Source organism: Canis lupus, chromosome 14 (genome assembly GCF_011100685.1).
Source record: "Canis lupus familiaris isolate Mischka breed German Shepherd chromosome 14, alternate assembly UU_Cfam_GSD_1.0, whole genome shotgun sequence".
Classification (NCBI taxonomy): Eukaryota; Metazoa; Chordata; class Mammalia; order Carnivora; family Canidae; genus Canis; species Canis lupus.
Window position 1 is genome coordinate 55213394 of NC_049235.1, and position 20378 is coordinate 55233771.

At 34.9% G+C, this 20378-nt stretch overlaps 1 protein-coding gene across 13 annotated transcripts in view; it reads right to left on the reverse strand.

Moving 5' to 3' along the window:
- TFEC (transcription factor EC) overlaps positions 1–20378 on the reverse strand; it is a 220753-nt gene that overhangs the window by 110823 nt on the left and 89552 nt on the right. For all 13 annotated transcript variants that reach the window (XM_038557444.1, XM_038557451.1, XM_038557450.1 and 10 more), the window contains 2 exons: positions 19955–20002; positions 18761–19009 (listed from right to left, as the gene is read on the reverse strand). In XM_038557444.1, coding sequence (XP_038413372.1) covers positions 18761–18958 — 198 coding nt within the window. In that variant the 5' untranslated portion in view covers positions 18959–19009; positions 19955–20002. The remainder of the gene's footprint in view (positions 1–18760; positions 19010–19954; positions 20003–20378) is intronic.

Here is a 20378-nt window from a genome sequence, read left to right on the forward strand (position 1 = left end):
TGCCCTAAGGTTCAAGTGGAAAGAAAAAATGGCAGAAGTTAGATGTTACTATTTGGTTCTTATATTTTTTCTTTCCTTGCTAGTAGTTACAACTTGAACTTCACCTAACTCACAAAGCCTACAGACTCCATTCAATTAGCTTTAATAGGATTAAAACACTGCCTTGGAACTGCAGATTTAAATAGACAAAAATCTTGGCAAATACATCTTTTATGTATTCCATCAATTCTAAAATAAATATGTTACCTGAGGCAAAATAAGCACAATCAGATGTTTTAGCATTTTATTTTTCAACTAAAGAATTTTCTCCCATTATAGTGAAGTTTTAAAACCCAAAGTTTAAAAAGAAAGATTGATATGTGTGTGTATAAATTAAAGTTTTACTGAATATACATTCTTGCCTGGTAGCATCCGTCTGACTTAAAATCAAGGCCATGGCTGAAGGAGACACTCATCACATAAATAAATTTAATTAGTTTGTTTGGATTGGACAGTCTCCACCAAATAAACAGGATTGCCACTCTTGCTCCCTTACTCTTTTATTTTTTTAAAAGGTAGAAAATGTAGGTCACCTCAAGAGTCAGTGAGTAATTGCCAGATTGGATCTCTAATCCTGTGTCCAAAAAGGATACTACAGAAGTGAATATGATTGTTACCAGAAAACTAGACAATGTCTTTACGCTCAACAACAGCAGCAACAAGTTAAATTAATAAACAGCTCCAACAAATGCCCTTACAGCAATATGAACCCGTCCTAAGAAAGAATAGATTAACCATTCTTCACAAAGGTAAAAAAATTTGCATTCCTTTCATTGGCTCCTATATTCAACCAATTAACATTTACTGAGTACCTATTGAGTTAACACATCAGCAGACCGAGTACTTTGAAGTTTCAAAGAAAGCTGTAGTCTTGGGCCATGTCCCCAAGGGAAAGTTTCCTAGTCAGAGGCAAGACGTGACATCCATGAAACCATGGGGAAGACACATGAACTCTGCAGTGTCGTCTATAGAATTATATGCTTGAAAAGTGGAAAGTAAAAGAAAAATCTACAAGTACAGTTCATAGAAAAGGCCATCATTTTGTGTTTTAAAGCAAAAGAAAATTTCTCAGGGACACACGTGGGAGGAAGAGAGATTATAAAGGCACAAGGCAACAAAATAGGCAGAAAGGGTTTTAGGAAGAAAAATTTTAAAATGCAGAATTTGAGGTTTTCAATTCTGAAGATTAAATTTACCTAATTTGCAGTATAAGAAATGACTTACCCTGTTAGACGGTTTTAGAGTGGATTTGCTTTTGTTTTGCTTCTTTTGGGGGGGGGGGCTTAATTGTGTTGCTTTGTCATTGTGCTCTTACCAAATGCATATTCTCTTTGTAATTTCATGTCCCATACTCTTTTTGTCACAACTGTTTACGGCTAAAATAATCTCTTTCTTTTTATAGAAATATCCCTACTTCCTTTCCAACTATATGAATTCATTGATTTTCTGATGCCCTGGTAGTGGAAAAAGATCTAAGTGAATTGTTAGGAAAATATATTCATAGGTGGATATACCTCAGAGGAAATGCAAGCTTTAAAAGTTTGTGTAGCTATGACCGCACCCAGAAAAAGTCAATATCTGAAATTTGGTTATGTTCACTTTTCTTATCTTCCTGAGATACCAACTTTTCAAAGGCAGTTTGCAAAACTTTTATACACAGGGTTTTGCTGTTGTTTTGTTTCATTTTCCATTTTTCCCCAGGCTGGACAAATTGAGAGACTTTATTATAAAAGTGAGGTGAGCTGATAAAAACAAACACCACAAGGATAATTTAAAGGCATTAGGGACAAATATAGAAACCACTGAGACAGGCTGAAGACCAAGAAAATTATATATGAGGTAGTTTTAAATACATTAAGAAGGTAGAAAAGGACATAAATAATCTTGATTCCTGAGTGTGAAATCATAAACACTACAAAGAATTTGCCCCCAGCATCTGGTAACCTGAAAAGTTTTATAAAAATCAGAGCTGGTTTGAAGTCAGATGGGTAAGACCAACTGCTGTTAACGTGATTACTTTTTCTCATTATGCCCTACGTCTAGGCTAGACTTCAGGTTTTAGCTTCCCATAAGCACTACCATGTAATGACAAATGTATTTAAAAATTAGAGTACATTTTTTATTGGGATATAGTATCTTTACAAATTACCAAACTTGTGTATGGTTTTCCTCCACTCTTATTGTTTTTATTCTATGGTCAATTTACTGTTCATTATTATAATAACACCAGTATTATAGAATGAGCTCACCACACCTAACCTTTATGCTATAAATTGAAGCTAAATTGCTAACTCCCATCAGATGCTAATTAAACTGACTATCACTGATTTTACGTAGCACATTGTGCTTTAAATATATATGCCTAAGATACCCAGGAGATGAATTGCTACTTATAGATACTAATAATGAGGATGTTGGTTATTTTTTCAACTTTAATTAACAGGTGTAATACCCACTTGCAAAGATATCATTAAAATGGTATCCAAGATTTACAGAATTTATAATACAGAGTTGGTTACTTAATATTCCTTTTAGAGTTTGACCTTTTCAAAATGCAGTCTAATATTTAGCCATAAAACCACTGAATTTCCAAAACTTTGTTGCCTTAGCTCACCTTAAAACCTATTTTCTTTGTGAAGTGTTGCTGTTTTATTGAAAATGGAAAACATTTCACTCATGCTACTATATCAACTATAAAAATAGAACAAAAGTAAATGTGTGACTTCTGGTTTCTGGTCCAAAATGTAAGGAGCTTAAAAATAGCCACTCCACCCTATACCCAAGTTAAAAACTGAACAAACTGAAAAATCAACAACTCTTCTTAGATCTGTCAGAATAGTGAGGTCACAGGGCAAACCACTGCTCCCTCCCAAACTGGAGAGGTACAGAGAATCACAACTTACCCAAGCAGAAATCGAGAAGCAGAAAATTTCTTGGGAACCAGTAGCATGGTAGGAAAACCTAAACTGCAATGGCAAATTGCTGGAGGTCCAGTGAGGACAAAACTAAAAGTTGAGATCTAGAAATACCCAGACATATGGGGCCTCCCACTTTTATCAATTTTATCTCCAGGAGCTCTACCAGGTTCTCACAATGAATAATCGGAGAAAAATTCCTTTCTATTTCTGACAAAAAGTAGGAGCAAATAACCATTTTGAAATATACCAAAGCACTGTTTTTCTTACCAAGACCTTACCTCAGGAGAAACTATTTTACAGATTTTAACCTACCTCGGAGAAGGAAATACCCAATGTCAGCCCCATTGAGACATCTTGTCCCACCTAAGGCATGTGGACATGGGAATCGAGAAGGTGTGAAGTTCACAGTCCAGAGACATGGACTCACCAAAAGACTGGGACCTAATCACAGGGCTATAGAAAGTTTCCCTTCCCACTGCAATTTACAACTATATTACTAAAGGCCTGTTTATGGCAGATTCTTTGACCCAATACATCATGTCCACTTTTTAACAAAAAGATTAGAAGGCACACTAAAAGGCAATAAAAGGCATACTAAAAGGCATAGTTTGGGGAGACTGAAGCATAAAGCCAGAGTCAGATATGGCAGGGATGTTGGAACTATAAGACCAGGAATTTAAAAAATATGTAACCTATGATTAACATGCTAAGAGCTTAGGTAGAAAAAAGTATATAACATGCAAGCACAGATGGCTAATATAAGCAGAGAGACGGAAACCCTAAAATAGAATTAAAAAGAAATGCTAGAGATAAAAAACACTATAATAGTAGTGAAGAATGCCTTTGATAGACTCATTGGAAGACTGGATGTAACTGAGGAAAGAAACTCTGAGTTTAATGATATGATGACAGAAACTTTCAAAGCTGAAAAGGAAAGAGAAAAAAAGACTGTAAAAAGCAGAACAGACTATTCAAGAACTGTGGAACAACTACATGAGGTATAACAAGAATATCAGAAGAAGAAGGAAGAGAGAGTGGAACTGAAAAAAATATTTGAAGCAATAATGACAACGAATTTCCCGAAATTAATGTCAGACATCAAACCATAGATCCAGGAAGCTTAGATGACACCAAGCAGGAAAAAATGCTTAAAGGATTACATTTAGGCATAGAATATCCAAATTTTAAAAAATCAAAGACAGAGAAAAAATGTTGAAAGAAGCCAGAGGGGGGAAAAAACACCTTATCTATCTAAGGGGCAAAAGCAAAAATGAAAGCAAAAGGAGAGTGGAGTGAGATATTTAAAGTGTTGAGTGGAAAACAAACAAACATCAACCTAGAACTCTGCAAAATTACCCTTGAAAAGGAGGAGAAATAAAGACTTTCTCAGACAAGCAAAAATTTAGGGAATTTGTTGCCAACAGACCTGTCTTGAAAGGATCATTAAAAGAAGTTCTTGGGATGCCTGGGTGGCTCAGCCATTTAATTGGCTGCCTTTGGCTCAGGTCATGATCCCAGAGTCCTGGGATGGAGCCCATTGGGCTTCCTCTCAGTGAGGAGTCTGCTTCTCCCCCTCCCAGTGCCCTTTCCCTCTGCTTGTGTGTGCACAGCACTCATGAGCTCTCAAATAAGTAAACAAACTCCTTTAAAAAAAAAAAAAGTTCTTTAGAGAGAAAGAAAATTATATAGGTGAAACTTGGATCTACATAAAGGAAGTAAAAGCACTGGAGAAGAAATAAGTGAAAGCAAAAATAAAAGCTTTTAGTTTTCTTATTCTTAATTGATCTAACAGAAAATGGTTTATTCAAAATAATAATAGCAACAATGTACTTAATTATACATGCTTGTTTGTGTGTATTATGCTTACATATCAGTGAAATGGATGATAGCAATGATACACAGAACGAAAAGGAGAAAATTAGGATGACTTTGTTATTATAAGTTACTATTATAAGCCCTACCATGAAGTGATATAGTGTTATTTGAAAGTGATCTTGGATTTGTGGTAAATGTATATTGTAAGCTCTAGGGAAAACACTAAAAGGCTTTTTAAAATATAATGGATATGCTTAGAAAGAAGAGAAAATGGAGTCACACAAGATATTCAGGGAAAACCCTGAAAGGCAGAAAAAGAGTGGAAGATAAAGATAGAAATAAAGAACCAGGATGACAAAGAGAAAACAGTAACAAATATGGTAGATATTAATTCAACCATATCAGCAATCATTTTGAAAATCAATATGCACTAATTAAAAGACAGAGATTGTCAGAGTGGATCAAAAAATAAGACCCAACTAAATATTTTTTACAAGAAACTTACTTTAAATATAAAGATCATAATTATACACGTATATTTTTATATTATATATGGATTAAAAGTAAATGAATGGTGAAAAATATAAGATATACCATACTAACACTAATCAATAAAAAGTGGGAGTAGCTACATTAATTTCAGATATACTGGACCTATGAACAAAGAAAGTTATCAGATATAAAGAGAGGTATTACATAATGATAAAGGGGTCAATTATCTGAGAAGATATAATAATCCTTAATATGTATGCATCTAACTATAGAATACATGTAGTAAAAAGTGATACAATTTTAAGGAGAACTAGATGAATCTACTGTTATAGTTGGAGACTTCAACGCCCATATATCAAAAATGGACAGATCCAGCAGGCAGAAAAATCACTAATGACACACTTGAATTCAACATCATTAATCTATAGGCTGCTTCATCCACAGCAGAATGCATATTTTTCTCAAGCTCTCAAGGAAAATTTACCAAGTTAGATCACATTCTGGGCCATAAAACACACCTTAAGAAATTTAAAAGACTAGAAATCATACACTGTGCACTCAGACCACTGATTTAAACTAAAAATCAATAGAAAGAGAGCATGAAATCTCAAAATGCTTGGAAATTCAATAATATACTTCTAAATAACACATAGGTCAAAGAAAAAAATTGAAGAGAAATTTTTAAATATATTGAACTAATAAAAATGAGCATTCCCCTGATTAAAATTTGTGAGATGCAGTGAAAGCAGTGCTGCTATTTGTAGCACTGAAAGTGTATGTTAGAAAAGAAGAAAGATCTAAAAGCAATAATTGAAGGTTCCATATTAGAAAGTTAGAAAAAGAAGCACAAATTAAATCTAAAGCAAACACAAAAAATAATAAAAATTAGAGCAGAAATCAATAAAATTGAAAATAGGAAATTAACAGAGAAAATCAACAAACCCAAAAGCTAGTTCTTTGAAAATATCAAAATCAATAAGCCTCTAGTGAAACTAAGAAAAAAAGAAAGAAGACACAAAATATCAATATCAGAAATGAAATCAGGACATCATAACAGATTCCATGTACCTTAAAATGATTATATATATAATTTTAATATATAATATTATATATAGTATAATTATATACTATTAAAAGTATATTATGAACAACTATATGCCCATAAATTTGATAACCTAGATTAAATGGACGAATTCCTTGAAAGATACAATTTGCTAAAACTCATATAAGAAGTAGACAATCTGAAGAGACCTATATCTCTTAAATTAATTGGATCAATAATTAATAAACTTCCAAAACAGAAAGAACTAGGCCCAGATGGACTCATTGGTGAATTCTATCAAATATTTAAGGAAAAAGTGATCCCGATTCTCTACAATATCTTCCAGAAGACAGAAACAGAGGGAATATTTCCTAACTTATTCTATGAGGCCAGCATGACCCAGATAAATATATTACAAGGAAAGAAAACTATACACCACTATTTCTCATGAATATAGATGCAAAAAATCCTCAACAAATTGAAGTATTAGCAAACTGGCTCCAATAATTCATAAAAACAATTGTACACTGTGACCAACTGGGATTTAACTCAGGTATGCAAGACTGGTTTGACATTTAAAAATCAATTAATGGGGCAGTCCTGGTGGCTCAGTGGTTTAGTGCCACCTTCAGCCCAGGGCCTGATCCTGGAGACCTGGGATCTCGATGGAGCCTGCCTCTCCCTCTGCCTGTGTCTCTGCCCCCTGCTCTCTCTCTATGTCTCTCATGAATAAATAAATAAATAAAATCATTAAAAAAATTAAAAACAAATAAAAATAAAAATCAATTAATGTAATCCATTACTTCAATAGGCTACAGGAAAAAAAATCACATAATCATATTAATAGATACAAAATAGCATTTGGCAAAATCCAACACCCCTTTATGATAAAAACTCTCAGAAAACTAGAAATAGAGGGGAACCTCCTCAACTTGATAAAGAACATCTACAAAAATCCAACATCTAATACCATACTTCATTGTGAGAAATGAAGTTTTCTCAGTAAGATTAAGAACAAAGCAAAGATATTGCCTCTCACCAATGTTTTCCAGTGTCTTGCTGGATAACGCGATAAAACAAAAAACAAAAAAAGTAATAAAAATATACATATTGGAAAGGAAAAAAATAAATCTGTCTTTGTTCATAGATGACATGACCCCCTATGTAGAAAATCTAAAAGAAAGAGCATGTTTAGTTTTGTAAAAACACACCAAACTGTTTCCCCAAGAGGCTGTTCCATTTGCATTCCCATCAGCAATAAATAAGAGCCTCTGCTTCACATCTTTGTCAGCATTTGGTATTTTATTACTGCTTTAGATTTTGGCCATTATAATATGTGTGTAGTAGTATTTCATTCTGGTTTTAATTTGAAATTCCCTATTGACATATGATATTTAACATTTTTCCATAGACTAATTGACATCTGTATGTCTTCTTTAGTGAGGTATCTGCTCAGATCTTTTGCCTAATTTTTAATTGGGTTATTTTTTAATCGTTTTATGAGTTTTTGAGTTTTTAAAATTGTGTTTGTTAGTTGAAACAAAAATTATGCCATCTGATGTGAGCTCAAAGTATGTACAAAAAAATTAAGCAAATTATATTTAAAAAGTTGGCAGGGTAAAAGGACCAAAATGGAAGTCAACTTTCTACACTTTACTCAAAGTAGTAAAATCTCAATTCTAGCAGACTTTGACATATGTAGATTGTGATAGATTGTGATACTGTAATACTGGAGCAATCACTAAAAATGATATATTGATGTATACTCAAGAACATCGTAAATAAGTCAAATGAAAGAATGAAAAAAAAAAAAAACCTTTCAGTAATCCAAAGGAAGGAAAGAAAACAGAAGAATGAGAAACAAAAGGAACAAACAGAAAATGAATAAATACAAGACTTATCCACTAACATATCAATGATTGCATTAATTTTAACTGTTTCAGCTATCAATTAAAAGAAAAATAGGATGGATAAAAAACACCAAATTATATGTTTTCTATAAGAAACTTATTTCCCCCAAAAAATGATAAAGACAAATTGAAAGGATTTATAAAGGATATATCATGCAAACCTTAATTTTAAAAAAAAAGTAGCTCTTTTAATGTCATGTAAAATAAAACTTCTGAGAAGAAACTTACCAGCAACAGAAAAGAATATTATATAATAATAAAAGGGTCAGTCTACCAAGAAGACATAGTGATCCTACATGTGTATTACACTAAGCAATATAGCATCAAAATACATGAAACAAGAACTGATAGAACTGAAAGGAAAAATAGACAAACCCGAAGTTTTAACTGGGGATTGCAACATTCTATAACTGTTAAATTAAATTTGTAATTTAAAATTTACAAAAAAGAAATCTCTAGGCCCAGATGGCTTCGATGGTGGAATCTGCCAAACATTAAATAAGAATTGACACCAACTCTACATAATCTTTGCAAGAAAATAGAATAGGAACTAACATTTTCCAATTCATTTTATGAGATCAGTGCTATGCTAATATCAAAGTCACACAAAAGCAATACAAAAAAAAAAAAAAAAAGGAAAAACCCCTCCAGGCCAATATCTTTCAAATGCAAAAATCCTCAATAAAACATTAGCAAACTGAATATACAGAACATATACAGCAATGTATAATCAGAGTTCTTAAAGATGACAGTCAAAACACAACTCATAAAGGAAATAATTAATAAATTGGATGTTATCCAAATTAAAATGGTTTGCTCTGTGAAAGATCTTATTAAAAAGATAAAAAGACAAACTATGTAGGATGGGAGAAAATATTTGCAAACTACTTATTTGACAAAGGACTTGTATCTAAAATATATAGAAAAGGGAATTCGTTTTACTGGTCTTTACATTATTTACACAATGTAGATTTGCAGAATTTAGCACAACATTCCAGTAATGTCTGTTCCACGGTAAGTAATCAGAAAGGTAAGCTCCTGCCAGCAATATGGCAACAAGATGTGGTAAATTGTTATGGTTAAAACACCCACAAAAATCCTACTTCTCTGTATCTGCTCCATTTTATACTCTTCTCTTACATCGACTCGGGCTTAGTGATGAGTCTGGCCAAGTGGGACAGCATGCAAGCGGAAGAATAAAATAATTAAGAAATTACAACCCCCTTTCTTCTTGCTTTTAGAACTATGCTACATATAAAGAAACTAAATGATCCTACTAGAGACAAATGGTCCAGCAGACAGACCACACCAAAACCAGACTTTTGGGTGAGGCGGTCTTAGACTATCGATCCCCAGGACAGTAACCAGATTACTGACTGAATAGCAAAAAGAACCATTATGATGAACCTAGACCATATTGCTCACCTAGAGAATCCAAAGAGGTAAAAGTTGTTTTATGTCACTAATTCTCATACTAGTAGGCATCACAGAATATAACTCATACCAAATGTTTAAATCTTACTCAAACATAAGCTTAAGTAAAGCAGTTGACTCAATTATGTAATTGAGTAGTTTAATTTTAATTCTAGTTTTAAAAAACATTCACAATTAGAGCATTCTAACTTTTTTACAGTCTGAGGTTGTTCATGGTCTTTTGAGAATCACTAAAGAGGGTATCACCACTGATGTAGATGGTTTGGAAAACGAAATTAAGAGTGAATTTATTCAGAACCTACCTTGCATATTGTATTTTTAATTTGCCAATGATAATTTTGGCTCTAAATTCTGCCTGCCATTTTTAAGATCAAATGGCTAAAAATCAACGAATTCAGAGTTTGCTCAGAATAAATTACTATGTCTTGCCAAATACTCTTTTATTCAAAGATTCAAATCTTGAGCCATTATGGACTATGAACCATTTTTCTTCTCATCTGTTTGAAATAGTTTAAAGAAGAAACAATTGTCAAACATGGGGCTCAGCACTCTTCAAAGATTAAAATGTTCATCTGTCATTGTAATTTTGCCAAATAATAAGTTATTAAGAGTAATTTGTGGAATTTACTACTCAAGCTATTATTTAGGTCAAACAATCTGGTAAGCACATTAATATGAAAAACATCCCTTTTTTCACCATCTTAGCTACAATAAACTTAAAATATGCCAATCTTTATGCTTTAGGGCATAATTTGGTTACCAGCTGGGGTCAGGAAGAAATTTTCCCCATAGTGTAGTATTGCCAATTACCATAGGTGTAGAGAGAACAAGAGAAAGAGTCAGGGGGTTACAAGGCCCTCTAAAGCATCTGGTATTGGATGCTCTCTGAGTGAGAATTCAGGGTAAGATGAAACATTCAATTGTTCCTGTATGTCAATTTTGATATTCCTATGAGCTGCCAATATGACACTGCTGCCACAAGGGAGGGATTTCCTACAGAACAGATGTCACTTACAGTATTATGTGGGCTATCTATCTCAACAAATAATTGCTTGGCACTTCTGCCCTATGGCAAGGGTCTGAAAATATGTTAGGGTGGGAACACACCATACAGGCAGATGGGCATAGATAAAAGAAAGAGCAAGAGCATACTGAGTCTGAAATGCCCGTGTAAAAGCCAGATGGGGTACTGAAGCAGATGTCTTTCCTTATCTTCAGTGACTACAGCCCAAGATCAGAATTTTCCAGTTATTAGTTATTTGGAGATCCTATTCTAAAATTTCTTTAGATGAGTATGTGTTACATAAGGCTCTAATTTATTAAAACAAAGAAACCTTATCTTTTAAAATATAAACTGCCATTTCCTTTCTAAATGAATTCATTTTGTTTAAGGCGTGAAATGGATACGAGACTCTCAACACCAATGCCCCTGCTTCTACCTTTTCCCCTTCCCAATCCCCCCCCCCCAAAAAAAAAAGGAAAAAGAAGAAAACTAGGCTGGGATAAGAGGATGGACACAAAGACTGACAGTGAATGACAAAGTACAATTGAGATGGGACCTGCCCGAGAGACAGCAAGAGAGAGAAAAAAGTTCTTTTAAAATATCAGTAAGAGAATCAAAGAAAGCAAGATCCTTTTTCTGATGCAAGAGGAAAAGTTAATAACAGTGAAAGGAGGCAACTGCAATCTGCTCCAACTATAATGGAAGAAAAGAGGATGAAGGTAGAATTAGGAAATAATCATTTTAAATAAGTTTAACATATACGTACCTTTCACATGTTATACAATTCAAGGATTAAAGTTTTTAAAATATCTAAACTATTAGTCCCAATGGCAAACGTGATTGTATAAATAACTGGTTGAAGAAAAAGGAGGAATGTTTTTATTCACAAGAATCAGCAGAGGAATTTTTTATTTTAAAATAGCATTGTTTGCAGAAAAAAAAAGTTTGGGGGTGGGGATGGGGGACAATAATGAATACATGATAAATTATTAAAAGGCATTAGATGATATCCTAGAATTAGAAAGTGCTTGAGAATGTTATTGATACATGTATAGGGCTATAATTGAACACAAGTAATAAGTGCTTTGAAAATTTTCTAGACTAAAATAATTTGGCCATTCAGCTATGTCTGAAAACTGTGATTCAATGGAACATTTGTTCATGTGCTGGAGCAGATCCAAAGATGATTCTTAAGGAAAATTCTAAGCTTTCCTGCTAGGAGCCCTTTTTGTGTATTTTAATCTCAAGGAACCCATTTTTTATCATAAAGTGTTAATCCCACCACATTCCTTTGTTTTCAAAGTTTAGTATTCCATTCTCAATTGTTAATGTGGAAAAACAGGATACAAGGTACTTACTGGAGAATATAATTTTGAATTTGCTTCCAGCTAGAATCCAGCTGAAAGGAGTAAAATGTAGGGGAAACTACCTAAAGATCAATCATTCATTCTTCTGAGTACTCAAAACGAGAAAGGTAAGGGGATTAAGGATACATCCCTGCTCTAAGCAACTTTAGGAGGTTGAACTTTATCTGCAAGGGGGTGGGAAGACACTGAAAAGCTTCTGTTGGTGTGTTAGCTTATTTGGGAAAAGGGTACTACGGTCACATTTACCCAGTGAAAGATCCTTGAGGATCTTGGTGGGGAAAGACTGTATGGAAACTGGACATAAAACAAGAGCATCAATAGGGAGCATTGTACTTAAATATAGGAGAAATGATAATAACCTTGACTAGGGTAATGGCAGCAGCAGTAGAGGAAAGTGGATAGATTTGAGAACCATTTATGAGGCAGATTCAGCAGTGTGTGGGAGACTCAGAAAGAATTTGTAATAACAGAGAGAGAAGATGAAAGGACGAGCCCGGTTTTAATGCTTTAGCAAATGCATGGATGAGCATTCCAGTTGTGAAATCCAAAACACTGACCAATGAGCAGAGTTATTTTGTTGTTTTATTTGAGAAGGCATCGGAAGACACTAGATTACTAATTCAGTTTGGGCCGTACTGAATTTGAAAAAACATTTAGGTAGAAGACACTGGATATTTGGATGTCAGCTCAGAGGATGTCGGTGCTAGCCTATGTAGGTTAGAGCATTTACATTTACTGAAGCCATGATAATGTACTAATTTGTCTGCAGATAGTATAAGAAGCCATCACCACCCCCCCCCCAAAAAAAAGTAATCCCCAAAGCAGAGTTTTAAGGAAAAATCCTTTATTAAACAAATATTTTGTAAGCACCTACTCTGTTGTAATGCCCAGAGCTGCATCTACAAGATAGTCAAGATCCATTCTCTCATGCAGCTTACATTTTCAATGGTTGAGTCAATAATTGGTAAGCAAATAAACAATGCCAAGAGCACCCAACATGATAGATTAGTTATTTTCAGATACTTTGAAAAGCTGTGCAGAAGATAAAGCAGCAGATGGTGAGGACAAGTACCTGGAATGTGGTGGAACTCTTTAAGAGAGGGTGACAAGATGGAGCATGTGTAGGAAAGCAGGAGGGACTGTCCGGAGCCCCAAGGGAAGAGATGGATCTCTGATGGACAAAGGGAAAGTGTTGTAACTAGGAGCCAAACAAGAATAGGAAAATGAAAACTAGTTTTCTCTCTGCTATCAAGTGAAAAGTGGATCTGCTGAAACTGCTGCTTACACAGTGTGTAATCAGGCTGGAGAGGCCTCAGAAAAGTTGGAGACAGGTAATCCCTTGAACCTAAATAGTAGAAAGTTGAAAGGAAATCCAGAGAAATTGGGAACTGTTGAATCTAATGAGCTAAGGCAATTAACAGAACACCAAGACACCTCCTCAAATCTTGAATTGAATCTCTTAGTTTGTATAGTTATAGATTAATATTAAAAATGTAATTTGGAGTTGAAATGTACATTATTTCTGCTTTTATCAGTTATTTATGTTTGAGATTTTACCCACAGGGTCAGGTAGCACATAAAGATACCATTGTTCATCTACTGGAAGCTAACAGAAATAATTAGCATGTATATATTTGGACTTACAGACTTAAAGAGTAATTGAAAATGAAAATAGTAGCATTGTCACTAAAAATTCACAAAACAAAGTTGTATGTTGAGTACATGTCATTTTAAAACTTCCACGAATTTTTTTGATCAATCCCCATGATGCATTTTCAAGTAACTATGAGAAATTTGAAGAGGTGACTGTTAGTCAAAGTAATTTATTAACAGCTTCCAAAAAAAAAAAAAAAGACATACAAGGAAAAATTGAAAATGGACAACAGTCTTCACGTTCATGGAGGAAGATTATAAAGTTAAAGGTGACCAATCTTCTATGTTTCAAGATAAGTAAAAGGAAATTATGCTAAAATTATAGGCCAATCAGTGAAGATGAACATTAATATTATAACATCTTTGGATGCCGCAATATATTACCCAAAAGGTTGTATAATTCTCTCTGCTTCAGTACCTAAAATCGAGACAGCTCCTAAAAAGCAGGTATTGATTAATATGAATCACAGTGCCAGACTGTGTGAGACTTGAAGACTATAGGAAGCAGATGACTCCCACTCTTGGACCCCTTGGCTTCCATGAGCCATTTTCTTCCATTAGTAAACTCTTGGGCTATAAAGCTATTTCACAGGGTATTAGATGCTGGGAGTCCCTGATGTGTAATAATGAATAATGTATTATTCTGAAAACACAATGGGGGATTAGGTGACTTCTTGAGGCTTCTTGATTATGAAGATGATTATAACTTGGATGAACTTAGACTAAGCCGCTGCTACCATTTCTGTTCATCCATCACTCAGTTATCAGATGATAGTAGCTGCATGTGCTCAGGTCTGAACCATGCATTCTTCGTATTTAGAACAAGCAGAACTAACTTTGTGTGTGTGTGGGGGGGGGGACTTTATTCTGATAAAAAAAAACTTTTATAGACAATGCATAGTTGTCACTTGATGTTCTTTAGCTCTACAGTTTCTATAATTTCTCTTTTATCAACACTAGAGGTAGAGGGACTTTTAAAGTATGTAAGTGGTAATACATAGGACACTTGACATAATTTCTTTTTTAAGTCTGAGTTGTTTTATTTTTTTTTTAAAGCTAGGGTTGTTAAGAGGTCTTTGAAATAGATAACTTCAAAAGGTTTTTTAGCATGAATGTAAATGAGATTTATCTGGAGGAGATAACCAAATTCTACTGACTATTTGACAAATTTAGAACACCCAAAGCATAACTAGAAAATTGTATCTAAGCATGGAATACTTAGCAATTGATTCTGTGATTGGGTTTTTTTATTGCCTCTCCTGTTCTGTAAGTTTTACCCTGATATCAGGGTTAATATCCTTGATATACACCTCTTGCCTATTTTCCATCTGTATTTCAACTCCCTGCCCTTCTGCTCATGGCACCAGAGAAAAAAGTGAATGTCAACACTGGAAAAAGGAAATGCAGGAAGTTCTTAGCAGGCCAAGGAGAAGTAATATGTTTCCTCCCAGAAAAAGCAAATCATAGAAAGAAGACAAAGGGGAACAAGAAGACAGACATGAGGGTCCTACTTCCTTGTCCTGGGGCAAAGTCATTAGTGTGTATGTACTGGGGAGTTTGCAAAAGGATGGAAATCCCAATGGGGACAAGAACATGGACAAGAGGAGCACTTTGTCCGGTTTCCATTTAGAATTCTGATAGTGTTGAGCGACCTCAGCAAGGTCTACCAGCATTAACCATTGATGCTGCCTCAGCCAACAGGATAGGCCATGAATCTCATTAGCCACAGATCTAGCCGTGGAGGCCAACAAGAACCCTGGCCAGAGGATACATAGACACATAAGCTTTATTCATACCCGCGAAAGACAGCATTTGCCAAAAAGAGACAGATTTAACCTGAAAGCAACCACTTTAAACTGAAAGGTTTGAAATACATTTAACTAGTCAAATTTTTATCCCATTACCCTCTCCCCAATTAGCCACCTCCTCTTCCCCATCTCTTGCCCCCTACTCACCCCCCCAGTAAGATATGAGTATTGGAAGGGCAGTGGGGAATTCAAGAAAAGTTTGAAATTATTATAGAAAAGAAAGAGGCTACATTTTTCCCATAATTTTTATCCCCTCTACATGTTATCAACAGAATGAAGTTAGATACTTCCAGAGGATAGAGCTCCCCACATAGAGTCTATCCTTTAGCCTTCCACACAGGGGTGGCACATGATAGTGCTTAGAAAGAAATGTTCCATTTTAAAGAAGACACCTGTTTTACATGCTCTAGAAGAGCCAGATTTCATTCTTCAAAATAAACTAATAAATATTTATTGAAACTTGTATTACAGTGTGTTGAGAAATCTCCTAATATATTGAGGCATCTGGGTGGAGCAGTCAGTTAAGCTTCTGACTTTCGGTTTCACCTCCTGTTATGATCTGGAGAGTATGAGATTGGGCCTTGCTCTCAGTGTGGAGTCTGCTTAAGACCCCTCTCTCTCTACCCTCCCCCCTAGAAAAATGTTCATAACAAACCTGACATATGTGAGCTTAATGGGCAAAATCAGACAAAACCTTTTCCAACCTGCAGATAAAATTTAATAGGTCTAATCCGTAAGGGGTGTTACTGGTAGAAAATCCACTAAAGCAATGAGAACAGGTATTATAATGGCCTGTGTTAAGAACCACAAATTGGGACTACTGCCTAATAGTTTCCTGGAGAGCATGTTCTGCAGAATATCCCCCACTCAATTCAAATAACACCGCCCCTTCCATCTGTCCCTACAGTTGCAGGAGTGAACATCCGACCAATAAAAACTGAGCAAAGCACTGAACATCACCTTTATGACCAGACCAAGGGATGGGACTGTGATTCCCAGCAAGTCTTTATCTGAAGTTTTTCACACTGGAGCTAAGTAGCATACGCCCCCATTTTCCTAGATGGCAAGTTGTGAGAATGTGAGCCTACACGGTTTGCTGCAAGGAGGATGTGAGCCTACATGGTTTGCTGCAAGGAGGAGCTGGTCTGTGAACAAAGATCATACGCAGAGAAAAGCACAGATGAAAGATGAACACATTCTTAACATATTTGAAGTCCTGGTTCCAGTCACCCCTGATATCAGCTGTACTTCCGAGGAATAGACACCGACAAATTCTCTTGGTGGCTTAATCAGCTTCCAAATGGGTTATTCTTACTGGAAATCATCTGAGTTCTCACTAATAAACCTAGTAAGGAAGTGATAAACTCCACTAGGTGGACAAATAATAAGTGCCAACATTGCATGGTCATAGAACAATAACATTTTTGCTAATTGTGTAATTTTGAACTAATTTCTTAAAATCTGTGAGCTTCAGTTCATTATCCGCAAAATGAGGCTTACCGCTACTCTACTAGATTATTAAGAAATTAGGAATAACGTGCATGAAGTGCATAGCAGGATGGCTTTCCCATAGCACTTGCCTTAAAAGTACTAAAATTTTATTGTTTTGATAACGAGGATGTGAGAATGATGAGGATGGCGACCCTAAGAAGACACAGATTATGGCACTCAATCTTAGGTGATTTTTCCATGAAAAGCATGCCCATTTAGGAAGAGGGTAGCAGGTGTGGGGTTGGGCAAAAACGGGTAAAGATGAGTAGGAGATACAGGCTTCTAGTTATGAAATAAATAAGTCACAGGGATACAAGGTACAGCATAGGGAATATAGTCAATGGTGCTGTAATAGCCTTGCACGGTGACACATGGCAGCTACACTTGTGGTGAGTCCAGCACAACATATAGACGTGTTGAATCACTACGCTATTCGCCTGAAACCAATGTAACACTGGCAACTCTACTTCCATTAAAAAGAATGAAAAATTCAAAAATATTTTAAAAGGCTTTCTTGCCTAAAGACATTTTAGTAAATCAAGTTAGAAGGACTTTAAAAAATGTAATAAAGTCAGAAATAATTATAAACAAAAGATACCCATGACCTTAAGAAGCAATGGTTGTTGAAAGCTTAATTTACAATAAATAAGCATTTGTGGTTTAAAGTTTACAAGAGGTTAATGGAATGGTCTTGTTTTTAAGAATAAGCTTAATATGAAAGCTAAAGCAAATATGATTGATATAGCTATTCCCTGAAAATGGATGCAGCAATACTTTTAGGTCCAACTCGAATGCCTCACAATAATAAAGCCTTCCATGACATCACTGAACCATGTACAATTACTATGTACCACATGTATGGCACAGTCTTTCTTTTAATATATTTATTTATTTATCCTTCTACATTACAAAATATTCATAGTAAGGTCTCTCTTTTTCACATTTGTATCTTATAATTATAGATCAATAACTTGATCAAAGGCTCAAAATACAGTGTTTAAATTAAACTGAATTCTAGATGTACACTGGGAGGCAGAAAAAATGGATCGCAATCTTGCCTCTGCCATCTACTAGGTGTATCCCTTGAATAGGTCACTAGTCTTAGGGTCACACGCTCACTGTGTTGGCCTTCAAAGATATGTTCTCTAACCTGCTTCCCTGAAAATATCTCATGTAAAATACATTTGCTACCTTGACACACCAAAATGGACCCTCTACAAAGAGTAATCATCAGACTTCATAACCACTTTTGGCATAATTATTATCTCTCATATTGAAAAATTCAACAAAGCGACGCTTTTAAAGGCCCAATATCATAGAATCAGCAATGCAGACTCAGAATTGTACCTCAAAGATGTCATGCTTTCTATATACTACACCACTTGTGTTTTAGAAGTTTCGGACCGCTTTTAAAAAGTTTATCATTCATAATAATGTTTCTGTTCATAAGGCACATCTCACTGATTGGTTTGGGTTGTCAAATGAGATGATATGAAACCTCTTTGTAATGTATACAAGGCTCCAAAATATCAACTGGTATTATTATCATGATGATGGTGATTATGATGGTGATATGGAAGAAAAAATTATGTACTTTGGATATTTTATCACTCTGATATTTACATCTTTTTAAATGAGCTGCTTATTGGGAGCTAGGAGAAGGCTCTGGATTTTATTATTTGCTCTTCAACTTTTGAGTAAAATTAAAATGTATGGTTTTCAGAGGTGATTACTTACTATATTTACTTAGAAATTATGGCTATATATAATATATATACAGATATATACCTTAGAAAAGGATGGTAATTGACTTGAAGAAATTTCTGGTCTTACTGGGAAAAGTCTCTGAAACATTGGTTTGTATGAAAATTGCATGTGGAACTGTGTATGCTGGGCCCTGGCTTCCTGGCTGAGATGAAGTCTCTTCTCCTTTTCTCCTAATTGTTCTTTCTGTTGAAACTGGAGTCCGGGTAGAGCTTGTAACATATTTGTCTTCTTTTCTTCCCACTATTAATGGATTTGGAAAAAAAAGGAGCTCTGCAAAAAACATGCAAAATATTATTTTCTTTTATCACCTAAGATTCCATATTGTGAAATAAATCTAGCAAATGATAGGGGAAGCATCTGAAATAGAAAAACAAACTCATTCTTTAATGGTATGGTTCACCCATAAAGATACAATTCTTAATGCTCAAGTTTAAAAAAAAAAAAAAAAGATGAGAAGAAACAGTTGGCATTCAGCTAACAATTGTGTTTGGAGATTTGTGCCTGACTTTGTTATTCTGAGCAAAGCCAGGTACCAGCCTCTTGGGATTATGTACAAAGGCAAGGAAAAAAGTGGACATGTACAAACCTCAAAGGTGACTGCTGGGTTAATAAAACAGTCTGTTTTCTGTTCACCCACTCTTGCTCTCAGTGTGCAAGTATATTAAAATATGTCAAAAGGAAAACCATTCGCTGTGCAAAAATAATTCAGCTACAAGTCACAATTTCCAGCTGATGGCGTGCCTTAGTGCATTTAAGTGCACTAACAAGTGATCCATACATCTCCCTAGATGAAAGTTGTATCCTCATTAAAGGAGAAACAAACACAAAATAGGAACAACTGTCACACAGAAAACCACACCACAATGGATACCGCATTTCCCCTACTCAGTTTCTGACTTGAGCTATTGCAGACTGAAGAGCAGCGCTGTCCTAAAAGTAACCTCTTAAAAAGCCATGAAAGTAAAACGAGGAAGCTGCTAGAGGAACTGAATGTGTAGCTAATGGCCATCCATATTACTGTTCAGTGTATCTGGAAAAATATCTTTTTTCTTTCTAGTCTCTGTAAAATCTCCCACCACACAAGACATTGTAATAATGTGAAGTGTCTGGATTAAAGAAATGCACCCCGGGGAATTTAGGATTAATGTTCTAACATATCTTTAAATAACCCCTCTTAGATAAACTCTGGTTTAAGTGTTTGTAAGATATACTAACCTTTGCTTTTCTGATTTTTTTCTAGAGAACTATATCATTGATATGAATCTGCAAAATAAAAAAAAGAGGTTAATATTATCAACTCTAACAATACTGTTCTTATTTGATTAATATGTTGTACATTATTATAAGGCAAAAAGAATACATTGGCTGTAAAATGAGATGAGAGCTCTGGTTCTAGGCACAGCTGGATCTATAAAAGGAGTATTGTGTCTTCCAAAAGTAGGTATTAAGTCGGAATAATACGGGAACAATACACAAGAAAACATAACTGCCGACAAAAGTACAGTACTAGCAATTAGTTCAAAGGTGGGCAAGGCAGTCCTCTTGCATGTAGGCATCTTTGCTCGATTATTTTCATAGCAGTTACCATATACTATTGCAATTGCCTGCTTCCTCTGTTGTGTTCCTTGATACTAGGCTA